The 27,314-nt window shown below is 37.4% G+C and overlaps 1 protein-coding gene across 1 annotated transcript in view; it reads right to left on the reverse strand.

The window, feature by feature from the left end:
* The window catches only part of LOC114046305 (sodium/hydrogen exchanger 2), a 113,723-nt gene that overhangs the window by 80,494 nt on the left and 5,915 nt on the right, over positions 1-27,314 (reverse strand). The window contains exon 2 of the mRNA XM_027866606.1: positions 6,500-6,963. Coding sequence (XP_027722407.1) covers positions 6,500-6,963 — 464 coding nt within the window. The remainder of the gene's footprint in view (positions 1-6,499; positions 6,964-27,314) is intronic.

A 27,314-nucleotide genomic window follows, 5' to 3' on the forward strand; every position in this document is an offset into this window, starting at 1 on the left:
CTCTCTCTCTCTCTCTCTCTCTCTCTCTCTCTCTCTCTCTCTCTCTCTCTCTCTCTCTCTCTTTCTTCCTCTCTCTCTCATCTCCTCCTACCTATCTGAATGCTCCTTCTCAGTTTCCTTTGCTGGATCATCATCAAGTCATGTCTCCTTTGCTCTTCTCTTCTCCCTCTATAAGATTTCATTTAGTAATCTCATCATTTCCCATGGATTCAGCTATCACCTCTTTGCTAATGATTCTCAAATCTACTTATCCAGCCCCAACCTCTCTGCTGACCTTCAGTCTCACATCTCCAACTGCCTATGGGACACTTTGAACTGGATGTCCTATAAACATCTCAAACTCAACATGTGCCAATCTGACCTCAATATCTTCCCCTCCAAACCTTATCCCCATCCAAACTTCTCTATTACTGTTGGGGACATCACCATTTCCCCTATCCCCTAGATTGCAACCTAGATATCATGCTCAACTATTTATTCTCTCTCACCTCCCATATCCAATCTGTTGCCAAGGCCTGTCAATTTTTACCTTCATAACATCTCTCATTCAGGCCCCCTTCTCTGTTCTGACATTTCCATCAACCATCCTGGTTCAGGACTTCATCATTTCATACCTGGACTATGTAATAATGGGCTGATTGGTCTGTCTGCCTGAAGTTTCTCCCTATTTTAGTCCATCCTCCATTCGGGCACCCAAATGATTTTCCTAAAGCATAGGTCTGATCATGTCATCTCCCTACTCAATAAACTCCAGTGGCTTCTTATCACCTCCAGGATAAAATATAAAAGCCTGAGTTTGTCATACGTGTCCTCTCCATCTTTCTAGTCTTCTCACATCTCATATCCCATCACCTTCTCCTTGATCCATTGACAATAGCCTCCTTACTGTTCTTCAAATCAGACATCCTATCTCCCATCTCCCAATTCCTGGCCTTTTCACATGCCTACCTCATGTATAGAGTTCTTTCCATAATCACCTCTACCTCCTGAGTTCCCTAACTTCCTTCAAGTCTCAGCAAAAATCCCACCTTAAACAGGAAGCCTTTCCAAATTCCTGTTAATGCTAGTGTCTTCCTTCCATTAATTAATTCCTTTTACATAGTTATTTGCACATTGTGTCTTGCACAGAAACTGTGAGCTCCTTGAGAACAGGAATAGTCTCTTTGCCTTTCTTTTTATCCCCAGTACTTAGCACAGTGCCTTGAACAGAGTTGGTACTTAAATGTTTATTGACTGACTGGCTATTGAATTTTACATACCTAGAATAGCATGTGCCTCAACATATTCCTCTTGGGCCAACAGTGCATAAACTACTGATCTTTACATTTTCCCATTTTCTCTTTATCAACAAGAGATTTATGTATAAGCAAATGCTTCTTCTCTTAAAAAAATTCCAACCCTAACTCTGTTAGATCCAAGTGACTTGCAATTTTTTTTAATATGGGCTTACTACCACTTTCCTCATTTACAGAGAGCCTTAAATATGCTCCATAACAAGAATGAAATAATTAATCCAAAAATATTTGATAAAATAGTTCCATTAATACTCCTTGATAGCACCTACCTAGTGAACATGAGATATCTCAGGCTGTGTTTCCATGATTCCAAATATCTGGACAAGTCAGTTAAAAAAAAAATTCAGGCAATTCAGTGAAAAATAAGTCAGTCAAACTAATTATTTGGTGTTAGGCAGACACAATATTCATTTGCTGAACTGAATTTTCAACTGAATTGACTGATATTTTGGCATTGTGTAGCCAGAACCATAGGATTCCTTGGTGTATCCTTTCCCTCACTGAATGTATGCTGTGCTATGAAAGTCTCTTTCATTTGCAGCTACTGCACCATACTTCTGACTGACCTATACCCATTGGCCATGTGACAAGTGCATCCACATCTAAAGAATAACTACACTCCTTTTTGTTTGGTCTGGATAGCTCTTCTTTCTTTTTCTGTCCTTGTTCCTCCTTTCAGACTTGGAATGGCAGCTCCTTGGCTTGGCCCACTGCCCCAGCCTGTGTCAGTACTCTTTCTCTTTCCACAATCATTTTTTTTTCCTGATGGTTCTATGCCGAAACGTACATCACTGCCCTGCATGTGCCTCTGGATCTTATTACCAAAGCATAGGTCTATAATGAGCCTTCCCAACCTCTCCACACATGAAATATTATTTTACCAAAGGTTCTTTTGTGTATCTATGGGACTAACATGGTGTGGGTCCACAGTGGGGACGCACAGGCATTTCTATCTTCCTGTTAACTATGATTTTCTCCAATTGATTCAGTTCCTCTAAATCCCAATCCTTTAAAAATGAATATTTTTAAACTATGGGTCCCCCATATGGGGTCATGACCCACAGTTTAAGAAGCAATGAAGGAACTGTGGGTAGAAAAAGTTTAAGAAGCCCTGGAATAAATTACTGAACCACAGAATTAATTTAAAAGGGAGGGGCAGAGTAGTATGGAGGCCTAACATTTAATTCTAAATTTTACATTAATGGTTTGATCTGACTTCCCAACACCTATAAACTTCCCTACACAGCAACATCAGGTAAAGAGTAGGCAGCTATTACTTCTCTTTAGTGTATTCTCTTTTTCAATATTCAGTCATACCCTTCTAGGAATCCTAGTCTTACAATATGAGACCCGTGACGATTCATAAGACATTCTATTCCTTCATGATGACTTTTGGGTGAATTTATATATTCTTCTATGCTTTGTCAAGGGCAGCTAGGTGGCACAGGGAACAAAGTGATGGGGCCTGGAGTTAGGAAGACATGACTTCAAATCCAGCCTCAGACAATTATAAGCTGTGTGACCCTAGGCAAGTCCTTTAACCCTGTTTGCCTCAGTTTCCTCATCTGTAAAATGAGCTAGAGAAGGAAATGGCAAACCACTTTAGTCTCTTTGCAAAGAAAACCCCAAACGGGGTCACCAAGAGTTGGACACAACTGAATAACAATAACAACAAAATGCTTTGTCAAGGAAAAAAGGTGCACAAATTCATATGCAAGTCAGCGTGAAGGAACTGGATTCTTCTGGGAATTTTAATGGGGTGTAAAACATTTCCAGTTAAAATACAGTCCCGGTAAGTTATTAACAAATCATTGTTAACAAACAGTTGATTAAAGAACTAGGATTTATGGTTTATGGAGTAACTTATTCGTAGTAAAGTTTCCTACTAGAGAGGAATAGATTTTCTTTGTCAATAAAATATTTACTAATTGGATTAACTGACATGATTAAAGAAAACATTTGATTGTAAAGCAACTTAGATGTCATCTAGTCCAATCTCTTCATTTAACAGATGAGGGAACTAAGTCCCAGGGTCACAATGATTTGTCCAAGGTCACAAAAATTGTGAAGAATCAGAGGCAAGATTTGAACCCAGGTCATACACATTCCAGAGGGCTGCCACTAGACTGAGTTATAACCATGCTAATATGGGTTAGGTTATTTCCATTACCTTTTCTCTTTTCTCTTTAATATGTTATCTCCTTTTATTACACCTTCTTCCATTTCAATAGAATGAAATTGAGTAGATTAGGGATGGGGCCAAGATGGCAGAGTAAAGTCAGTGACTTGCTTGAGCTCTCCCCCAAACCCCTTCAAATACCTGTAAAAAATAGCTCTAAACAAATTCTAGAGCAGCAGAACCTACAAAAAGACAGAGTGAAACAAATTTCCAGCCCAAGACAACCTAGAAGATCGGCAGATCTCTTGCGCAGGGCTGGGAGAGGAGTGCAGTTCAGTGTGGGCCGTACACCTGGGCCTCAGAGAATCTAGAGCAGGCCTCAGGGGACTGAATCATGGGCAGCTATGGTGGTTTCCAGACTTCTCAACCCACAAACACCAAACAGAACTTAAAAGGTCAATAGGAAAGGCCTTTCAGACTTGTGGTGAGAGAGAAGCTTGGTCTGGCCCCAGGCCTGGAGCAGCCCTGGAGTAGCATCTGCTTCCAGAGCTCTCAGCCCAGACTGGGGGGGGATCGAGTAGCCACTCGATCAGAAGGGGATTGCAGGGATCTCTTTGCTGGCACTGAGGCAGGATTCTCTTGCTTTGCCTGTGCTTGGATCTGGGTCATAGTTCTGGGTGGCAGTCCTCGGGTGAGGAGGAGTGCTGGCATGGTGGAGCTTGTGGTGGAACTGAAAATTTATAGGTCCCTAGAAGTATCTCTTTAAACAGCTGCACAAAACCCCCAAAGCTTGGGACAGTACATTCTCCACACTGGAAGCAGAACCCTACCTTAACAAAGAGTTTAAAACCCAAGTAATTGACTGGGAACATGAGCAAACAGAGCAAAAGTCAGACCATAGAATATTACTTTGGTGACAAAGAATATCAAAACATACAACCAGAAAAAGACAACAAAGTCAAAGCTCCTACATCCACAGCCTCCAAAAAAATATGAACTGGTCTCAGGGCGTGGAAGAGCTCAAAAAGAATTTTGAGAAGCAAGTAAGAGAAGTAGAGGAAAAACTGAGAAGAGAAATGAGAGTGATGCAAGAAAATCATGAAAAACAAGTCAACAGCTTGCTAAAGGAGACCCAAAAAAATACTGAAGAAAATAATGGACTAACCCAAATGGCAAAAGAGGTCCAAAAAGCCAATGAGGAGAAGAACGCCTTAAAAAGCGGAATTGGTCAAACGGAAAAGGAAGTCTAAAAGCTCACTGAAGAAAATACTTCCTTAAAAATTAGAATGGAGCAAATGGAAGTTAATGACTTTATGAGAAATCAAGAAATTATAAAACAAAACCAAAAGAATGAAAAAATAGAAGACAATGTGAAATATCTCCATATTTTAATGGATGGACCTCCTGAGCCTAGTGTTGGTCTATGCATGTAGACCACTGGCTCAGAAATGCTGAAGAAGATTAAACACTTTATAGGGAGGGAACAGGGCCACACTCAGATACCACAGATTAATTTTTCAAAACTAAGTACATAAGCAGGGACACTCTAATCAGCAAGATCATTTGGAAGATGAAAGTTTCTAGCATACAAGGTTCCCTGCAGATTCCAAAGAAAGGAAAGGACACCCTAGCAGAAGAAGGGGATGTACTAGGGTGGACATACAACCAGTTGCTGGGTCTAAAAAACTGTTTTGTTTTTTTTTTCCCATGCTACAATACTAGTTTCCTTGCTTGTGAAATGTAAATAACAATAACTGAAATATCAATTTCACAGGGTTGTGGAAGGCTTGAATGAGATAATACACAGCAACTAACACTTTGCAGACCTCTGAATACTATGTAAAGATTAATTATTACTCTTATAAACCCACAGAAAAATTAATTTTATTTTTTCTTATTTGAATTTTTTTATTCTGAACTTAACAAACATCAGATAAAATCAGCATTTCCATATGCAAAATAGAAGAGTAAAAGGATTGTATGTGAAATCATGAATCTTTGTTTCATCAGGCTTGTTTTCTTTTTAAATATGTAATAAATTCAACATGTAACTTTCAAAAAAAAGAAATCGAGTAGATTAATAAAGAAATGGAAATAGTTTTTTATAGATGAAAGTATAGAGTCAGCTTTGGAGTATCTGAACTAATAATGGGAAATGGTGAATAATAAATAACCAGAAATGATCCAAAATTATTATGGATATGGATACTTTGTTTAACCCGGCAGGGGTGGGGAACCTGCAGCCTTGAGGCCCTGAGTCCTAGAGGGAACCTTTTCTTTTCTTTTTTTTTTTTGCTACAAATGATCTGCCTAATTAATGACAGCTTTAAAGCTCTTTAGCTGGTGGGAAGTCTAATCAGCTTCTTTGCAATAGTGCCTGAGTGTGGCAGCAGGATGTAATTGGGGGGGGGGGGTGTGCAGGAAACTCCTTTGTCCTCTCTCTCCCTACTGCCCTCCTAGGGTTTCAGGCTGGGGCTCCAAACTTTCAGTGCTGATGGTGGATAAACTCCATTGCTCCCAAAGCAAGTGCTATCCCATAAATTAATTTTCATTCTAGACAACACATCCATTGATTAAAAAAAAAGATACATATCTACTGAATCACAGGAGAAAGCCAGGCTGAAATAATAAATCTATATTAAAATCATTAACAAAATAAAAATGAATCCTTATTAACAAAACTCCCCATTAACAGTTCAAAATGACACTTCCAAAAAGGCTTATTTATTATTAGGCATTATTTACCCATTTTCTAATTTGTATAATGTCACCATATCATATGTACATAGCATGAGCTCTGATCCATAATTTGGGTACCTGATAAATCCCTTGAATTATGATCAAAGAGTACTATTTTGGAAATAACTCAGCATGGTAAATCATTAAAGATTCATACATCAGCATCACTTTGAAGTCTCTTCTGACATTAAAAATTAGCCTGTATAGTTCAGGATTTGAATGTAGCACAACTGTCCTGGAGGCATCTTCTTAGCATTTCCAGATAGGAATATGGATGCAAAAGAAGAAGGAAGTAGGGCTTGTTATCATTCGATAGAGAGAATGAAATTTAGAAAAAATAACTTACCACTGTCACAGCATCATTCAACAGTGACTCTCCAAATACCAGGATGTAAAGTTGTTCATTGACATGAATGTTCTCAAAGACAGCAAGCACAGCCACGGGATCCACAGCTGAAATCAAGCTGCCAAAAAGCAGGCTCTGTAGCAAAGTGATGTCAGTCAAGCCAAATGCTTCAATCTGGCAGATGCCAAACAGAGAGATCCCAATGCCAATAGAATTCCAAAGGGTCCCTACAACAGCATACCAGAATATGGTGCCAATGTTCTCAAAGAAAGGACGGGTTGGCATAAAATATCCAGCATCAAGAACAATGGGTGGAAGGAGATATAAGAAAAATACATCTGTCTTCATTGCCGGTGGAGACTTTTCATCTACTCCAAATATAATCCCACCTAGGAGAAGTCCAACCATGATAAGAAGGCAGCTTTCAGGCACTATGGTAGGCAACTTGTGATAGAGGTGAAAGCCTGTGAGAAAGAATAATAACAAAAAAATCATTTTTGGTTATCTAAACATTATTCTCATGAAGAGCCCTAACTTGTCTTTTAAAAAAAGTTTTCAAAATCAGCAAAAAAATATACTAATATTCAAAGCTTTTTTAATGCATGATATTAAGCAGAATTCAACTCCCCCTCTCTTTATTGAGTACATTCATGCTGAGTTAAAATTAGAAGGTAGAATTTTATAGTTAAATAATTACATAGTTTGGGTTTTGTTCTTTAGCACACAATTCTGTATAAATATTGGACTGGGAGAATTGGATAAGATTCTGATATTCATCCTAGTTTTATATATATACTTGATTTTTTTCATTTAATAATCTTAAAATGAAATAATGTTCAGCATATTTTTAATGAGACACACTCCAAAGAGCAAAGTCTATTTTCTATAGAGAAAACTTGTAAGAGTGGGCAGAATGCGGTACTTGAAGTCAGGAGTGAGTAAGTTCAAAATCTGCCTAACTGCTTGAACATGAACAAGTCACTTATCTTTTCTGAGGCTCATTTTTCTCATCTATGAAATGAAGACAATAATACCTGTTGTACCTATCTCATAGAGTTGTTAAGAGATTAACCTTAAAATATTATATGAATATCCTTTATCATTAATCAGAATCTGTCACATAAAACACAGAAACTCAAATATCATCTATTACAAGGTAAGAATTAAGGATTTGGAAAAGCTTATATTATGATCTCAGAAATCTTGGATACATGATTTTATTTTTCTTACATTCCAAAGCTCTGCACTTAATATATTGTGAACTATAATAACTGATGATACTATGTGTGGTTGAAACAGTCTAAAGAACTGAAAAAGAAATTAGCATTTTTAAATAAGACTTTCGAGACCAGTCTTTATTCTCTTAAAAAAACCGAAAAGCTCTGTATGAAGTTAAAATAGGTAGTATATAAAGATCGTCAATTGCTCCAGCTACTCAGTGCTTATGGCCTTCTGTCTACTGACTTCACTGACCAACAAAGAAGGAAAGTAAATCCATTAACAACTAGGCCTCGATGGGCTTTCAGGATATTGAACTAAGTGATGCCATTTACCCGCAGCTATCATTATGTAATTGAGATGAAGAGGATAATAGCAGACCTCAGTCCTCCCTATTTACCAAATCCCCAGGGCTGCTGTCAAGGATAAAATAAGAAAATCACTTTTGCTGGAGTGTAATATGGAATAAGGCTCAAAAATGCAACTCCAGGATTTCCCATTGTCTAAGCTGAAGGCTTAGCACCACCAGGTCTATTTAACTGCTGAGATGTGCTGAGACACCATCCCTCTAAGACACAGGGGCAAATGGGAAGGCAACAAAGAAAAGAAACCTATAGTACCAAGCACATTGCCTGGCTATATCCAGATCACGGCTCTTCTACTTTGGCCTTCATCTCTACCTTCTCTGCTTCTGAAACCAACTTGGGCTCTAATGGGGATGAAGATGGGGGAGAAAATCCAAGTAGAATCCAAGTTTTCACTTCACTTCCCTGACTTCTCCCATGCATACCTTCCAGCCTCTTTCCAGTTCCTATTTATATCTTGTCTTCTGCCTACAATGTAAACTCCTTAAAGGAAAGGAATACTTTGTTTGCTTTTATTTATATCCTTGGTATTTATCACAGTGCCTGGCATATAGTACGCTCTTAATAAATGCTATATCCATCCATACATCCATTGGATATGAGGACACTCTCAGGGTCTCTCTGAAGAACGTTAGAACTGATTGCATGACATGGGAGACACTGGCAAAGTACCACCCAACATGATGTACCCACATGACCTGTGGTAGAACATTCTGAGCTTGTATCAGTGTGATCAGCCACAGTTGGACACACTTTACCTTGACCCCAACATAATGATGTCATTTGGGTCCTCTTCCATAACAAAAGACAACAACCAACAAATCCATCCATCCATCCATCTATCCATCCACCTATCATATCCTTCTATTTATCTATCTATCTATCTATCTAGGCAAAACCATATATTTGACCTTCACTTCTACCTTCTGTGTCCTTTTTCTCCCTTTTTAGTGTACCCCAAATCTAGAGGTCTATTGTTTCCATGCTGTTCTAGCCTCTCCTTCTGGGGCAGAAAACCATAAAGTAATTCACACTAAGGCATTAGTAGTTTTAATGCACTAACCTCTTCCTATAATGTATGTATTTTTTAAGGGTCACCATACAGAGAAAAAGGATTGTGAAAAACAAATCTCTAACAACAGAAATCCAGAAACTATGACATCCATATGAGGGTAAGTAGAGTCTCTTTTACATAACACTATACAGACCAAATGGCCTACCATCTCTAGATCTTCATAAAGTCAGTACTGGTCAGATTATCTTGAGAAGAGAAATTAAGCAAAGGGAAAAATCCCAGAAATACAAAATAAGGAGTGTAAGAAACTGAAAGCAGACTGTGTGATTAATAGATTCAGATAAAGGGAATCTAGTAAGAACAATCAGAAAAGATGATGATTAGGTATTACAGGAATAAAATTGGTAATAGCATAAATAAGAAAAGAAAGAGTATTGAAAGCTGGTAAACATTTATTTAATGGTGTAAAGTCACAGCAGTCCTGTGGCAATTATTTCTACCCATTTTTTTTAAAATGGGCTCTTCCTTCATCATTTACAAATGCTCTGATCATTCAGTTTAGGGCTCTAATAACTGAATTTTTAAAAAATGAAATACTAAAAAGAATGAATGCATTGACCATGCTGCTCTACAGTTAATAAAGGGTTAAATAACTATGAATCTCATTCATGGGTAGCATAGGAAAGCACAATTTTTTTGAGATTTGGTGGCTCAAAAAACAACAAAACAATTCATAATATATTTAAATTTCACTGGCTTACCTAATAAACGAAATGAATTGGACCCAAAAAAAGGTTTATATGAGCAAAGGGAAAACTAAGTTTGCATGGAATACCACTATTCTTCCTGATAACTTTTTTTTGGTCCAGATTCAAAGTAGAGCATTAATTGCAATAGTTTTTGAAAAGGAATTCTTTTTTAGCCATATCCTCTCTAAGTTTTGGCTAGCATTTATACTCAAGTACCAGAGAATAATGGGATTTAGAGTTAAGAGGGACCTTAGAGATCATCTGGTTCTAGTCTAACCTTTCACTAACAGACAAGAAACTGAGGTCCACAGAGGTTGAATGACTTGCCCAAGGTGACATTACTAACCTTTTTATATCATTTACAATGCCGTATATTTTCTTTGTTCAGGTGTTCATTACTTTACATTGCTGGCTCACTTCTATTTAGAGTATCCAGGGCACTGAGCCCTGTTTCACTCAATTTCTATTATGGGTACATAAAACTCTGTGAATATGGGTGGTTTACAAATGATTTACTGTTCTACTTTCATTGCAGCAGAAACTCATTAAGATGTGACTTTTTACCTACTCAGAAGAGGAACTATCCTCTCTTGTAACTGAATCATGTTGAAATTTTTTGTCCTTAAGTTGTAAGTGTTTATGGTAACACAGCACTCATCAGATTTTTAGACCATGCTTATTGATAATCATTTGAGCCTGATATTTGAGCGCTTGATTTTAATTTTATTGTTACCCTCCTGTCTCATATCTCAAGCTCTAATGGACTTTCTGAGCCTGGAGATAAAGGATTATTTGTTGTAGTTCAGTCCTTTTGGACAATTCATAGTCCCATTTGGGGGTTCCTTGGCAAAGATATTGGAGTGGTTTGCTATTTCCTTCTCCAGATGAGCAAACTGAAGCAAACAGGGTCAAGTAACTTGCTCAGCTAATTTGAGGCAAGATTTGAACTCAGGTCTTCCTGACTCCAGACCTGGTGCTCTATCCTTTGTGCCACTTAGCTGCCCCAAAGGATCATAGGATAGATTTAGACCTAGAAAGGCCCTTATAAGTCATTGAGTTCAACTTTCCTCATTTTACAAATGAGGAAACTGATTCCAAGAAGGATTAAGTGACTTGCCCAAGGTTTCACAGATAGAAGGAATTCAAACCCAGTTCCTTTAACTCCAAATCCAGGAGTTTTCCAGCTACCTTACACTGCTTCTATAATGGTTTCCACAATATTTCCTGATGTTAGACATTATCAGTGGAAATTTTATTTTCTTTCAGCATATTGGTCAATTAGCAATCATTTATTAAGCACCTATTATGTAGCAGGCATGTGCTGGATGCCAATAATTATTAAAATCAGAAGTTTGTGTTCATTTGCTTTTCTTCTAAAGAAATTCAAAGTGCTTTTGCAGCTCCCTAACTTCCTATATAACACTGAGGGAAAGGTTGAAAACATTATTTCATAGCAATGTAGTTACCAGAACTGCCCAGAGTCACATTATTTCAATGTATTCAAAAGTACTCATTAAGAGCGTATTATATTTGCCAGGCACTGGAGATACCCAAAATAAAGGGGAACAGTCTCTGTCCTCAAGGAGATTACATTTTAATGGGAGAACAACATGCTATATAGAGGAATATGGAGAACATATATAAAATAGAAACAATGCAATTTCTGGAGGAAGGCATTACCAGTTTTCTTCAGAAGACAGCACTTGAGCCTTACAAGTCTTCTATGGTGGATATCGGGCTAGGGACTCAATTTCCAGAATAGTTGTCCACAGCTACTAAAAACACAGAGCTTTCAATCTCATTAATCACTAAAGAATGTATCCCCATTTCTTTTTCCTACATTTATCAGAATCCATCAATCAACCAACAAGCAGTGACTGAGAGTCTGTTACCTATCAGAACCTATGCCAGGTGGGGGAATACAGGGACAGAAGGGAAACAGTCCTTACCCTTAAGGATTTGGCATTCTATGAAGGAGACATGTGCACATAAAACTACATCAGTATATATTATATGTTATGATATATTAATATATTACATATATCAATATATTGCATATAGCACAACATATAACATGTCATCACATGCATCATATATGATGACATATATTACAATATAATCTATATCACATCATGTTGTCATATGTAATGTGACATAATATATTACAAGCTACATTCATATATCAAATCATGTTATTATATATCATAATATATCATAACATATATCATAATAATATATTGATATCATATATTATAATATGAATATATGTTGCATATCTTCTTATATATTATATTACATAATATATAATATAGCACATATTTTCTATATTATGTAATATAATAATATATCTTATCTAATAAATAAATAATATAATAAAATAATACTAAAATAAATATATAGTAAATTAGGGGATGGGGCTTTAGCAGCTGAGGAGACAAAAAAGACTACCTGTAGCAGGTAGAGATGGAGCAGATTTGAAGGAGCCAAGAACTAAGAAGCAGAGGTACATTCCAAGCAAGAAAAGTCATGCAAAGGATCAGAAGTGATGGATGGTGTGTCATGTGTAAGGAACAGTAAGAAACTCATCTTTTGGGGGCTGTAAAGTACAGGGAGCAAAGTAATGTATAAATAAGTTGGAAAGGTAGATTGGGGCTATGTTGTGATGGACTATAAAATTCTAACATAGAAATTTATTTTCACTTTCTGTGAATGGTGCTAAAAAGCTGCTGCATTTCTAATTACTGTTGACCTGACTGCCAAATAGTACGTTGTCACTAAAATTGAGCATGTAGGAATCCCAGAATAACCTATAAAATTCTTCAAATATAGAGCCAGGCACAAATTAAGAAGTTAAGTTAAAGGCTATACCATTTTTCTAGTAAATTTGGAGTAATCTAGGCATCAAGTTCAAATAATTCAAGTGAAATAAGAAAGATCATTGAAAAATGAACTGTGAATTTGATATATATAATTTGATTTTTAAGAAACACATGTACATATACATATATGTGTATGTGTGTAGTGCTATACATTCTATATATATAGTTGTGCTACTTTATAATTCTTTAGTAACACTAATTTTAACAAATTAATAACAAATTGCTCTATTTGTATCCCCTTTTGCACCTTTTTTCTTGTGTATATTTTTAAAATTTGATGATATTCATTTTTTTTGTCTTCATGGGGAGGACTGCGTATCTAACACTGATTTAATGTTTGCTTGTCATACTAAATGAATACCAGGTACCAGAGTACCAGGACTGAAAGTAGGAATTATTGACAAGGTCAGAGTCAGTTGTTATCTTGCAATTGATAAAATGAATCACTGTACAATGGAAACAGGGTTTGAAACCCTCTTAAACTTTTACTTAAACTTTAAGCAAATGGTCCTTTTTATTAAAATCATAGCAAATCATAACAAATTCAATCTCTTCTGGTAGAAGAAATTTTCTAGGTGGTTTAAAAGGACACCAGAGGATAAAAATGAATTAAAGCCCATAGACAAAAAGGTGAAAAAAAATCAGTCAAAGAAATGGTTCCCGTGGTCCTGGGAGTTCCCTGCCAAAGTCTCAAAAACTCCCCAGAGAGCCCACAGCTAAGTCTCAGATCAATCTAACCTGAAGACAAAGATAACCCCTTCCCAAAAATTTACTGTCCCAGATCTGCTTCCTTATTTGCAACAATGCTGACAACAATGAGTTTCTACTCTTATATTAGGTGATTGACTTGGTTTCTTCATTCCTCTCATCAAGTCTGGATGATATGGAGAACCTAATACTGAAAAGAACCTTGTGACACAAATACAATATCCCTAGTTGGAAAAGGGCATCCAAGGAAGACCAGTCCTTCTGAATGGCAGACCATTCCTGCTTAGTCCCATCCATATCCCATAGACATATACCACAATTAGGTATTGCCTGACCAGGTTAGGTATTCAACAGGGGGGGAAAGAGAAGTCTTCTGAACTGTCCCTTTCCCTTAAATAGGTTTGGTCAGGTACAGTTGAAAGACCCCTGAATATTGAGTGAACAATTATATATTCAATAACAAGAGGAAACTCTAGTAATGAGTTATTTCCCCATCCTAATATGGCTGCTGCTACTCCCCAATCACCATGTAGAATTAGAAAATAAATGATTGTTACATGCACTGTTTTTGTTTAAGGTCCCAACTGTTGTCTTAATCATTCCATTGTGACTTATAGGTATTTATTTGGTCTCTAAAACCTCCATGAAAACATCTGAATTCAGTGAAGTCATTGCTAATTGACAAATCTGATCATTTCATAGGTTTACGTCTTCTCAAGGAGCTGATGAAAAAGTGAGATGAAGTGGCAGGGTTAATTGGAACTGGCATGATGGTTTTCCTTTCCAAAATATAGCATTGAAATAATATTTGGGAGCTGAGGAGAGCCAGTGGGAAAAAAAATAGGCAGAGGAAACTGTAACACTATCTGTTCATAGTGTTTCCCACCTTTTTATTTAGAATTATTCACAGTTTTAATTTTCTATAAGCTCTTCTATCACTCTTGTACTGTTAAAAAAAAAAATTAAAGGTCCCTAATTAATGAAGTACTTCCTGTTTGCCCTGCTGCCTGTTCTCATAGCTAGCTTAGAAATCCTAGTTATTTCTCTCCAAAGCATCGCCAATGTAGTTATCTAAATTGTAGCTTCTTCCATTCTAAGCTACTACGATATGTAAATTTCATTTGAAGGGAACTAGACACACGTGTAAAAGGTAGAAGAGTTCCCTTCCACCTCCTCTTTTCAGTTCTCTCCAGCTATATTTTCAGAATCTATGTCAGCCAATGGAAAAGATTCACCAAGTTCGGGTCAACTGAATTTTGCAACATTAGCTAACAGGTTTATAATGATTTTCATCTATGCCTTCCAGATGTTTTTCTATTCAGCCCCAGGTGAAGTTTCTTTTGGATCACGAGACCCATCTAGATAGCATGTGGACATTGTGTTCCTTACTTTATATGTCTATAACAATTGTACAAAGTGTAGAATAATTTTCCTCTGTCTTCAACGAGCCCTTGTTTATAAAATCATAGGATCATAAATCTATAGATGGAAGAGCCCTAAGAAATCTAACCTAATGCCCTCTTTTACATTTGAGGAAACTGAGACCCAGAGAGGTTAAAGGTCCTTGCCTAAGGTCACACAAGTTGTACAGATATGGCAAAGTCAAGATTCAAATTCAGGTTCCATTCCCCAAACTCTCCCTTTGTATCATATCACCTCCAATCCAAGGCTATCTCTGGAGAACCTTAGGTGTCTTATTTTCAAACACCGAAAAGTCACCCTTGAATACTATTGTCTGAATTGACTGTTCTTTCTTTACAACCCTATTATTGGAGTCTTTGTCCTACTTCTTCATGTTAAGTATAGCACAGCTGTCACTAATGAAACGCATTCTGAGTAAGCTGTTGACAGTAGGTCCAAATCTCACACCTCTAAAAGCAAGCTTAACAGTACCCATGGAATTTTATAGAGCATACAGTTCATCTTGAGCTTTATGACATGGCACTACACTCCCTGTCCCCCACCAAAAGAAAAGTCATTGTTACTGATTTGAGTTCATTTAAAAGTCCATCATTTAATATTACTGATTTCTAATTCCTGCTGTTAACAATGGCTAATGAAGAAACACTTATATTTGACCTGAAAAGAATCAATCTCTGTGGTGGTACGAGTATGACAATCAGAGTTTATTTCTTCCCTCTGCCCCCTTACTGCCAACAAGGCTGAGATGGCAGACCAATGAAGATACTTCAGTTTTGATGAATCTATACTTATACTGGGTCAGGGTTGACAATTACCCTGAATCACATTTGATGAGGTTTCTGCTTAACAACGACCTAGATTAAACACTAATTTCACATAAGTCAGTAATTGAAAGCAATTTCCAAACAACTCTCCTAAACTGCATTTTAACGCCTGGAGCCACAACGTTTATTTTCAAGTTAGTGAATGGTTTACTCTTTTCTACCAAAGTTGTCCTTAAATTATACAGATTCTTGAATGAGTCAGTGTTATGTACTAATTGGGCATGACAATATCTGTTTATAAATAGAATTTACCATTCACTTAAATAGAACAAAGCATGTTAATAACATCCATAAATCTTACCTCATTTAATTTTTTCAATGGAATGGGTATCAGTGTATTGTTTTATAGTAGTCATCAGATTAGGGCAGCTAGTTAGCACAGTAGATAGAATGCCAGGCCTGGAGTCAGGAAGACCTAAATTCAAATCTGACCTCAGACACTTACTAGCTGTTTGGCCTGTGCAAGTCACTTAACCCTGTTTGCCTCATTTTCTTCATCTGTAAAATGAGCTGGAGAAGGAAATGGCAAACCACTCCAGTATCTTTGCCGAGAAAACACCAAAAGGGGTCACAAAAAATGAGACATGACCGAAATGACTGAACAGTCACCTGGTTATTCTCAAAAGGTAATATGCTAATATTTAAGGATATAACAGAGGCTGTGTGGCACAGAAGACACAGAACTGGCCTTGGAAACAAAAAAACCTGGGTTCAAGTCCTGACTCTGACTTTTATTTGGTTGTGTGATCCTCTGCAATCATTTCTTAATGTCCTAATCTGCATCTGTGAAGGTAGTTTTCTTAATCTAGGAGTCCACTATACCAATGAAATCATAGGGTCTGTACCTATAAAATAATAATTAAGAGTAATTGTTTTTAATTATATAACAACAATGATAATCAATGATAATAACTGACATTCACATAGTACTCTCAAGGTTTGCAAAGGAACAACTCCATAAGGTTGGTACTCCTGTAGAATTCCTGGGGAAATATGTGATTTTGGCAGCATGGGGAACTCCTGGTGTGAGAACACTCTCCTCCAATGCAACCTATCTGTGAGTGAATCCTGTGAAGTTGCCTGAGGCACACAGAGATAAACCTGCTCAGAATCCCACAGTTTAGAACTATCAGGATAGGATTTGAACCTAGGTTTTCTTGATTCCAAGTCCAACATGCTATCTACTACACCACATTGTACTAGGTTCTATATAGATATTATTATCCCCATTTTATAGATGAGGAAACTGAGGATCAAAGAGGGAGGTTATCTGGCATCCATAGCTGTCCACCATTACACTCCTCAAGCAGAGCACTACAAACTTCATTTGAAATGAATCAGAAATTCTTCTCTATTGCCCACCATAGAATTTGAAACCTATGTCTCTCTTGATTCTAAGTGCAATGCTCTTTACTGTACCACATGTGAAACTACTAGAGTTAAGGATGTCTACTTCTTCTGTATTTGTCTAAAATAGTCATCATGATCAAGGAAGTTTCAGTGAACAGAGACAACTGCTCCAAAAAAGGTTTGCATCCATTCCTACTGTCTCAATAAGTTAGGTCATCAAAATCATCATGACTTATTTTTGTATCAGAGAAATATTATGGCCTAATTAGGGTTCTGGAACTTAATAATGCTACCAGTTATATAGTGTTTGACAGCTGGCAAAGTACTTTACACATATTATCTCATTTAATCTTCACAACAACCCTGTGAAGTAGGTGCTATTATTATTCCCTTACAGAAGAAAAAAAAAAAAAACCTGAGGCTGAGAAAGTTTAAGTGACTTGCTCAGGGTCACAAGGCTAGCAAGCTGCCTTGGCAGGACTGAAACTCAGGTCTTCCTGATTTCAAGTTCAGCACCCTACCCACTTGGCCACCTATTTGAACTTGAAAGAGGAAGAGTTAAGTTCCTTTGATTTCCAGTTTAAGTTGCTGTCATCCTCTAAGAATTAGGAAAAATCACTAAACTTTGATCAGAGGTGTCTTAAAGACACTATGGATGTGTCCTTGGACTAATCACTTAACCACTGTGTGCCTCAGTTTCCTCATCTATAAGAACAGAAATAATAATAGCAACTACCTTCCAGAATTGTTTGTGAGAATAAAATGAGATGAAATTTGTAAATCCCTTTGCAAATCTTAAAGTGCTATAAAAATGATAGCTATTATTATTAATAATACTAGACTAGTAAGTTGGTAACTGATTTACATAGTGAGAATCAACTAATTAATTATTGTAAAGGACTAAGCTCTTTTTTCACATCTGTCAAGAGCTGAATTTCTAAGTAGGGATTTTCATGGAAAAAAAAATGTCTGACATTGGGGAGGGAAGGCAGTGGGTGACATAGTGAATAAGATGCCTTTCTAATTAAACAATTAGAATTGCAGAAACTCTGAAATGGATGAGACTTCAGGAAATCATGTGATTCAACCCCTACTTGAGCATAAATTCCCTCTACAACACCCCATCAGACCACAATGGATTTTATTCACTATAAGGAAGAAACTGGGACCTAGCTGCCATCTCTTCTATTATTATATCAGCTATCCACAAAGAGAACTATCTTTTTTTCTTCCTTCCAGTATTAATTCCCCTTAGCAGATCTTGATTATAGTAGGCACTTAATAAGTGTTTGTTGGACTGAGCTGAATCATTCAGAAGTGATCAGTTCCTTTTTCTTAGAAATATATAATGGCTAAATCGAATTGAGCCTCCCATTCATAGCATTCTAGGGTTCCCACCAATTATCTTTCCCAGCAGCACTTAATTGCATGAATCTCTCAGTCCAGCTCAGGTCACACTTTGCTGTTCCTGTTAGGCAAACCTGCTTATTATCAAAACCCACAACTTAGGAAAACCTGAGTTTGAACTCATGCTATTCTTTATGTGCATGCATAATGCCCTGTTTCATATGATTACCATTCATATCACTTTCCTTCTTTGAAATATGGCTTATGATTCACCTCTTTAAGAAAATTTCCCCCTGGCATAGTGGTGTGTTCTTGTTACTAGAGAGGATGAGGGTGGTAGATTGCTTGAGCTTAGGAGTTCTGAACTGCAATAAGACTAAGACCTACTGGGAGTGAAAGCAGTGATTTGCTTGAGCTCTCCCCCAAACCCCTCCCAATACCTGTAAAAAAATGGCTCTAAACAAATTCTAGAGCAGCAGAACCCTCACAAAGACAGAGTGAAACAAATTTCCAGCCCAAGACAACCTGGATGGTTGATTAGAAAGGTCTATTGTGCCAGGCTGGGAGAGGAGCACGGCAGTTCAGCATGGCCCCGCAGGCAAAGACCAGGCCTCAGTGACCCTGCAGCAGCCCTTAGCAGATTGAATCAGACTTCTCAACCCACAAATGCCAAAGACAACATAGAAGGTCAGTAGGAAAGGTCTGTTGGACTACAGTGAGAAAGGAGCTTGGTCCAGTCCCAATCCCGGCACAGCCCCGGGGTGGAAGCTGCTTCTGGAGCTCTCAGCCCACAGACTGTGGGGGAATGGAGTAGCTAGTCAGAAGGGGATTGCAGGAATCTCTTTGCAGGTGTTGAGGCAGGATTCTATTGCTTTACCAGTGTTTGGATCTGGGTCACAGTTCTGGGTGCTAGTCCTGGGGTAAGGAGGAGTGTTGGCGTGGTGGAGTTTGTAGTGGTCGTGGAGAGGAAATCCTCCTCATAGTTCCAAAGCAGAAAAGAGTGCTTGTGGTCACTCATAGACCAGAACCCAGGCAGGAAATGCCTCGCCCTTGATCATACCATGCCTTGGAAGAACTGAAAATTTACGAGTCCTTGAAGTATCTCTGAAAACAGCTGCACAAAACCCCCAAAACTTGGGACAGTACATTCTCCACACTGGAAGCAGAACCCTACCTTAACAAATAGTTTAAAACTCAAGTAATTGGCTGGGAACATGAGCAAACAAAGCAAAAAAAGTCAGATCATAGAATCTTTCTTTGGTGACAAAGAAGTTCAAAACATACAACCAGAAGAAGACGACAAAGTCAAAACTCTTACATCCAAAGCCTCCAAGAAAAATATGAATTGGTCCCAGGTCATGAAAGAGCTCAAAAAGGATTTTGAGAAGCAAGTAAGAGAAGTAGAGGAAAAACTGGAAAGAGAAATGAGAGTGATGCAAGAAAATCATGAAAAACAAGTCAACAGCTTGCTAAAGGAGACCCAAAAATATACTGAAGAAGATAACTTAAAAAATAGACTAACCCAAATGGCAAAAGAGATCCAAAAAGCCAATGAGGAGAGGAACGCCTTAAAAAGCAGAACTGGCCAAATGGAAATAGAAGTCTAAAAGCTCACTAAAGAAAATACTTCCTTAAAAATTAAAATGGAGCAAATGGAAGCCAGTGACTTTATGAGAAATCAAGAAAATATAAAACAAAACCAAAAGAATGAAAAAATAGAAGACAATGTGAAATATCTCATTGCAAAAACAAATGACCTGGAAAATAGATCCAGGAGAGATAATTTTAAAAGTATTGGACTATCTGAAATCCATGATCAAAAAAAGAACCTAGACATCATCTTTCAAGAAATTGTCAAGGAAAACTGTCCTGATATTTTAGAACCAGAGGGTAAAATAGAAAGGGAAATAATCCACTGAAAACCTCCTGAAAGAGATCCCCAAAGGAAAACTCCTAGGAATATTGCAGCCAAATTCCAGAGTTCCCGGGTCAAGGAGAAAATATTGCAAGCAGCCAGAAAGAAGCAATTCAAGTATTGTGGAAACACAATCAGGATAACACAAGATTTAGCAGCTTCTACATTAAGGAACCAGAGGGCTTGGAATAGAATGTTCCAGAGGTCAAAGGAGATAGGATTACAACCAAGAATCACCTACCCAGCAAAACTGAATATAATCCTTCAAGGGAAAAAATGGATATTCAGTGAAATAAAGGACTTCCAAGCATTCTTGGTGAAAAGACTAGAGCTGAATAGAAAATTTGACTTTTAAATATAAGACTCAAAAGAAGTATAAAAAGGTAAACAGGAAAGAGAAATCATAAGAGGCTTATTAAGTTGATCTGTTTTCATTCCTACATGAAAAGATGATATTTGTAACTCATAAGACCCTTATCAGTGTTAGGGTAGTTGGAGGGGAAAAAATTATATTTAAGATTAAGGCTTATCAGTGCTGACAATAAGTCTGACACCAATATGCTGAGCCTCCCAGAAGTGGGGTGGGAGAGAATTGGGCTGCTTAAGGAGATCAAAACTTTTATGCTAATCAGCAGTAGGATCAAACTACCAAGTGGATGCTGCACTGAGAAAGACAGGAAGAATCAATGTCAAAACAAAAAAAAAATTCCTTCACTAATCTCATCTTGTTAGATATTTGCTATTACTCCAGAAAACCTGTTAGCAACCATATCTGTCTCTCTCTGTTCAGCTGCAATTGAGTACAATCTTTTAATCATACCTTACATAATCATAGTGCTTTATACTTTTCCAGATGCTTGTGCATCCATCACCTCATAGAACTCACAATAGCCCTTGGTTTGTTCCTAAATTTGCTATGGCCTACATAAATGCTTCATGAGTCACCTTAGCAAGAGCAAGAGAAAAGTGACAGACAATGTGCTCCATCAGTGCCAATCAGGCAGATATCAGTAATATCAGGAAAAGTATAGGAAGGCTTCCCGAACACACTGGTCAGAGCATGTATGATATATTTAAAATAGGATATGATGGGCTAGGAAGGCATGGAGAAGTTGTGAAGATGTACGCTGTTAGAGGAAATACATCTAAGAGATCACAGGTCTATTAATCCTGGGGTATATAAATACATTTACAAACAAGCAAATAAATGTTGGTTGTTTGTTGAATTAACAGGATTGTTTCAATTGGCATTTCCTTTGCTACAAGTATGTGAGCTCTTATGTGGTGCAGACTACATTCCTTTTAAGTCTCAACAACAGCAGTGGTAAAGTAGTGTTAATGAGGGACTGGCTGGTATAAAGGCTGGGTACACTTGTTCTCTATAGGATTCATTTAATATCTTCCACTGAGAATAACCAAAGTGTCATCCTTTAAGGCTATAACCATAACAGAGTACAGTACATGGGAAACTGTGTTGGACCTTAAGGCTCTTTCTTTGGTGGAATTTGGAGCCAGATGAACTGGGTTGGACTTTTGCCTCTAATGCTTATTACCTGTGTGATGCTGGGTAAGCCATTCAATCTCTATGGACTTCCATTTTCTTACTTGTAGCAGTAGAAGGAGGAGGAGGAAGAGGAGGAGGAGGAGGAGGAGGAAGAGGAGGAGGAGGAAGAGGAGAAAGAGGAGGAGAAGGAGTAATGAATATAACTAACATTTATATATGAGAGGCAATGTGGCAGAGTAAATAAAATACCAGACTTGGAATCAGGTAGATATGGGTTAAAATTCTGCCTCAGACACTTACTAGATGTATGACCTTGTATCACTTAACCTCTTTGTGTGTCAGTTTCCACAGATGTACAATGAAAGGACTGGATTAAAAATTAGATTCCTTTCCTTTCTAAACCTAGGATCCTATCATATAGTTTTATGTACGTATATGATTTCATTTGGCCCCCACAATAACCCTCCAAGACTGTTGTTGTTCAGTTGTTTCAGTCATGTCCGACTCTCCATGATCCCATTTGACATTTTCTTAGCAGAGATACTGTAATGTTTTGTCATTTCCTTCTCCAGCTCATTTTACAGACAAGGAAACCTAGGCAAACAGTTAAGTGACTTGCCCAGGTCACACAGCTGGTGAGTGTCTGACATAGTGTCTGATACCCTATTTATTATTATTTATTTATTATTATTTATTATTTATTATTTATCATTTATTTATTTATTTATTTATTTATTATTATCACCATTTTACAGATGAAGAAACCAAGGATCAAAGAAGTCCTTACCCTGGGTCACACAGCTATTAAGTTCAGAAGAAGAATTTAAGCTCAGGTCTTCCTTATTTCAAGTCCAGAGCTCTGTCACCTAAGCTGTGTTGACTTTCTGTAAAATGAAGAGGTTAGACTAGATGATTTGGGAGGTCCCTTCTAGTTCTAGATTTATGGTCCTCATCCAATGATTCTATGAATCACTCCTCAGGCATTTAATAGCTGTGTGAACAGGGGTAAGTAATTTAACATTTTGCAAATCTTAAAGTTCTATGTACTGAGCAATGAGGTAGCACAGTGGATAGAATGCTGGGTCTGGAGTCAGGAAGACTCATCTTCCTGAGTTCAAATCTGTTCTCTGACACTAGCTGGCTAACCCTAGGCAAGTTACTTAACCCTGTTTGCCTCAGTTCCTCATCTGTAAAATGAGCTGGAGAAGGAAATGGCAAACTACTCAAGCATCTTTGCCAGGAAAACCCCAAATAGGGTCATGAAGAGTCAGACACCACTGAAATGATTGAACAACAACAAAGTTCTATGTAAATTTAAATTACTTTGACAGAATGCCAACAGGTACTTTCCAGTGCTAATTAAAAGGGAATAAATACTAATCCTTGATAAGATGAATTAGCCAGTCTAGATCAAAATTTTACCTTTGAGCTTTCTCACCAATCCAATATCAAACCAAAGAAAACTAAGGTCAGTCATGTAGTGACATAATGAAGACTCTTTCTGTCTTTCTGTCCTTATTTCCCACTACTTCTCTTCATCTACTCTTTGATCCACTAAAACTAGAGATTTGCCATTTTTTTTAAACCAGCTCCACATTTTGCTGCTTCCTTGTATTTATAATGTTCCCACTATGCGGTATAAAATCCCCCTCCCCAATACTTCTCTCTATACCTATCTGAAATCCTATCCATCCTTCAAGGTCCCAATGTGCCATCTACAAAACTTTCCTGATTTCTCCTTTTGCAACCTAGGTGTCACCTTCAGCCTCTCACTCTCTCTAACCCCTCATATCCAACCTGTTGCCAAGTCCAGTCAATTCTATCTTCATAGTATCTCTTTTATCTATCTCCTTTTCTCTGATACTGCCACCACCCTGGTACTTAGTACAGTGCCTTGAACATAATAGGTGCTTAATAAATGCTTGTTGACTTGACTTGATTTGATGCTTTTATATTCTCACACTTGGATTAGCTGCAATAGCCTTCTGATTGGTCTCCCTGCCTCAAGCTTCTCCTCAATTCAGTCCATTTCCACTTAGCCACCAAAGTGATTTTCCACAGGTCTGACCATGTCATTTTCCCTCAAACGCCCCCATAAATAAACTCCAGTTGCTCCTTATTGCTTCCAGGATCAAATATAAAAATCCTCTATTTGGCTTTTAAAGCCCTTTATAACCTGCCCCCTTCCTATCTTTCTCAATTTCTTACATTTTATCCCTATCCTCATACTCTATGATCTAGTGACATTGGTCTCCCAGCTATTCCTTGCACAAGATAATACATCTCCTAACTGTTCATTTTCACTGGCTTCTCCCCAATCCAGGAATGCTCTTCATCCTCATCACCATTCCTTGGCTTCCATGGCTTCCTTCAAGTTTCAGATAATATTACCTTCTGCAAAAAGCCTTTCCCACTCCCCCTTCATGTGTGTGCCTTCCCTCTGAGATTACCTTCAATTTGTGCTATATATATATATGTATATATATCTTGTTTTAATGTTGACTCTCTCACTAAAATGAGAGCTCCTTGAAGGCAGACATTTTTTTCTTTTTTCTTTTCTTTTTTCTTTTCTGTGTGTTCCTAGTACTTAGTTTGGTGCTAGCAACACACTAAGTGCTTAATAACAGCTAATTTTATATGGACATTAAAGGTTTACAAAGCACTTCACAAATATGATCTCATTTTATCCTCACAAAAACCACAGGAGGTAGGTACTACTATTATTGTCTTTCTTAGAGGTGAGGAAACTGAGACAGAAGAGGTTAAATGACTTGCCCAAGGTCACACTGCTAGCAAGTGTCTAGGGCCATAGTTGAACTCAGGTCTTTCTGATTCCAAATCCAGCACTTGGTCACCTTTAATAAATTTTTGTTGACTGACCTTATTCTCCCTCTGTGAACCCTCAGTATAACTTTTGTTCAAAATTATACCTTATAATACGGTTATCAATAGGTATGTTTTAACTCTCCTACCAGAATATAAACTCCTTGAGGGCAATAATCTTGTCTTATTCAATTTTAAAATGGGTTTTGAAGAGAGCTAGGGATTCTATGAGTTGGAAATAAAGTGGCTGCTCATTCTACACATTTGAGACCTGTGAAAATGGATGGAGATGGGACATGGAATGCTATGTATAGAACATAGCAAGCAGGAAAGTTTAGCTGGGAAGTGGGTGGAGGGGAGTACATTAAAGAATGCAATATGTGATATGTCTGGAAAGGTAGGCTGGAGACAGATAATGGAGAGCTTTAAAAACCAAAGGAATTTGTAGCAATGGAAAGTCAATGGAGCTTCTTGAACATAGGTGTGCCATGATCAGAGCTGTGCTTTAGGAATATTGTGATAGCTATATAAAGAGGGAATCAGAGAGGAAGAGCATGGAAGCAGAAAAACTAATTAGGAGACTGTTACAAAAGTCCAGGAAAGGTGAGATGAAAACCTGAACTAAGGTGGTGGTTGTGTGAATGGAGGGAAAGAGACTAATTAAATGTATTTTGTGGAAGCAGAAACAATAAGACTTGGGAAGTCTTGGGAAGATGTGAAGCATAAAAGAGATGAAAGGGTATTATAGGCTGACTCTGAGGCTGGAAACCCATGCAATTGGAAAGATGGTGGTGCCTTCAAGAGAAATAAATAAGTAATGAAGAGGGTAAGGTTTGAGGGGGAAAGACAATGAGTTCTGTTTTAGACATGCTGAGTTTGAGATACTTATGATACATAAAGTGGGATATTTATGATAAACAGTTGTTAGGAGTGTTTGAAACTCAAGAGAAAGAGCATGATTTCATAGATAGATTTCAGAGTCTTATGTTCAGAGGTGAGAGTTGAGACCAGGGGAAGTAAAGGGAATACCAAGAGACTATAGAGAGAAAAGAAGAGATGGCCCAGAATCAAACTCCAGAATACACCTAGGCACGCAAGGAAATTTACCCTACTAATAGAATATTAAGAGGCAGGGTGACCTACCAGATAGAGAGCTGGCCTTGGAATCAGGATAACTTTGATTCAAGTCCTCCCTCTGATGTGGGAACTTGTGCAAGTCATATAACTTTACCCTAGGCGACTTTCTTAAGACTGAAAGTTGCAGAACCCATAATGATCTGCATAGGAGTCCCCTCATTGAGATTCCCTCTATCAAAGAAATCACAGGTTCCCCTCTTCTGAAATAGAATGTTGTTATTATTTACATCATTAACTCCAGCAATGATACTTTTATTTTCCATGTTGTCTATCAATCAGTTAATAACATTTATTGAGGGCTGGAGACTTGCAGAGAGCACAGAGGACATGGTTATTGCCATAGAACAGTTCAAAAGCTTATGGGAGAAGACAAGTAAAGGTGGTAATGATGATGATGACAATGATGACGGTGACAATGATGGTGAAAATAACAAAGGCAGTATGATATACTAGAAATAGCAGGAGACTTAGAATCACAAAATCTGTTTCTTAGACCCAGCTCTGCCATTTTTAGCAGTGAGACAGTGAGTAACAATTCTCTGTGATTCAGTTTCCTTATGAATAAAATGGAAATCATCATACCTACTCTGCTTCATTCAGAGGTTTCTAAATATCAAATATTAGATGATGTGTATTAAGGGTTATATAACTGTGAGTTATGGTTATATGAATGGTGCCTCTTATTTGGATAGCTCCTTTAGCTTTTCCCAATTATTTTCACACATACACATATGTTTATATGTGTCTATATATACACATATATATGCACATATATTTATGCACATATATATACACATATACATTATATATACATATAACCATATAAACATGTGTATATATGTGTGTGTGTATATGTGTGCATATCTCTGTCTATCTACATATATATATCATCTTCAAAACACAGAAGACAAGTTGGACAGGTACATGCCTATTTTTACAACTAAAGAAAGTGAGATACAGAGAGGTTAATGAATTTAGTCAAGGTAAAATAAGTAAATTAATGACCCAGTTGAAATTAGAAACTAAAGCTTCCCTTTGGATCCAGTGATATTTTCCCCCAAAGTTTGACCATTCACTCTAAAGATTAGTAAGCTACCTGGTTATTTCTCCAATTGCAAGAATATGACTGGAATAAAACAGGGAGAATCATCTCCATCTCTGCTCAGCAAGATTAAAGACGTGGCTCTTTAAGAATTATTATGTCATACAGATAGCAGAAACAGACCGTTTGACTTCACTTTTATCATTAGTTATGAAGGGTCTTACCTGATACCCTACGAGTATTAATATATTTTAAAGAAAAAGATAGTAGGAAGATACCATATACATTTTCATAATTATCACTGCCCACAAAAATGAGCTACATCAAGCAGTTTTATTACCACATCTCATTCTTATTCATTATTTAAATTTGCATTTAATTAAAAACATAAGATGACAGATCTAGAATAGCTCTGTCTTACACAACATCTAGTGCAACCTACTAATTTTATAAATCCATACCTAAAATGCAGAAGTTTTAAAATTCAGAGAGCTTATAAGACATGTCCAAGCTTACA

Source organism: Vombatus ursinus, unplaced genomic scaffold (genome assembly GCF_900497805.2).
Source record: "Vombatus ursinus unplaced genomic scaffold, bare-nosed wombat genome assembly UNPS02014781.1, whole genome shotgun sequence".
NCBI classification, from domain to species: domain Eukaryota; kingdom Metazoa; phylum Chordata; class Mammalia; order Diprotodontia; family Vombatidae; genus Vombatus; species Vombatus ursinus.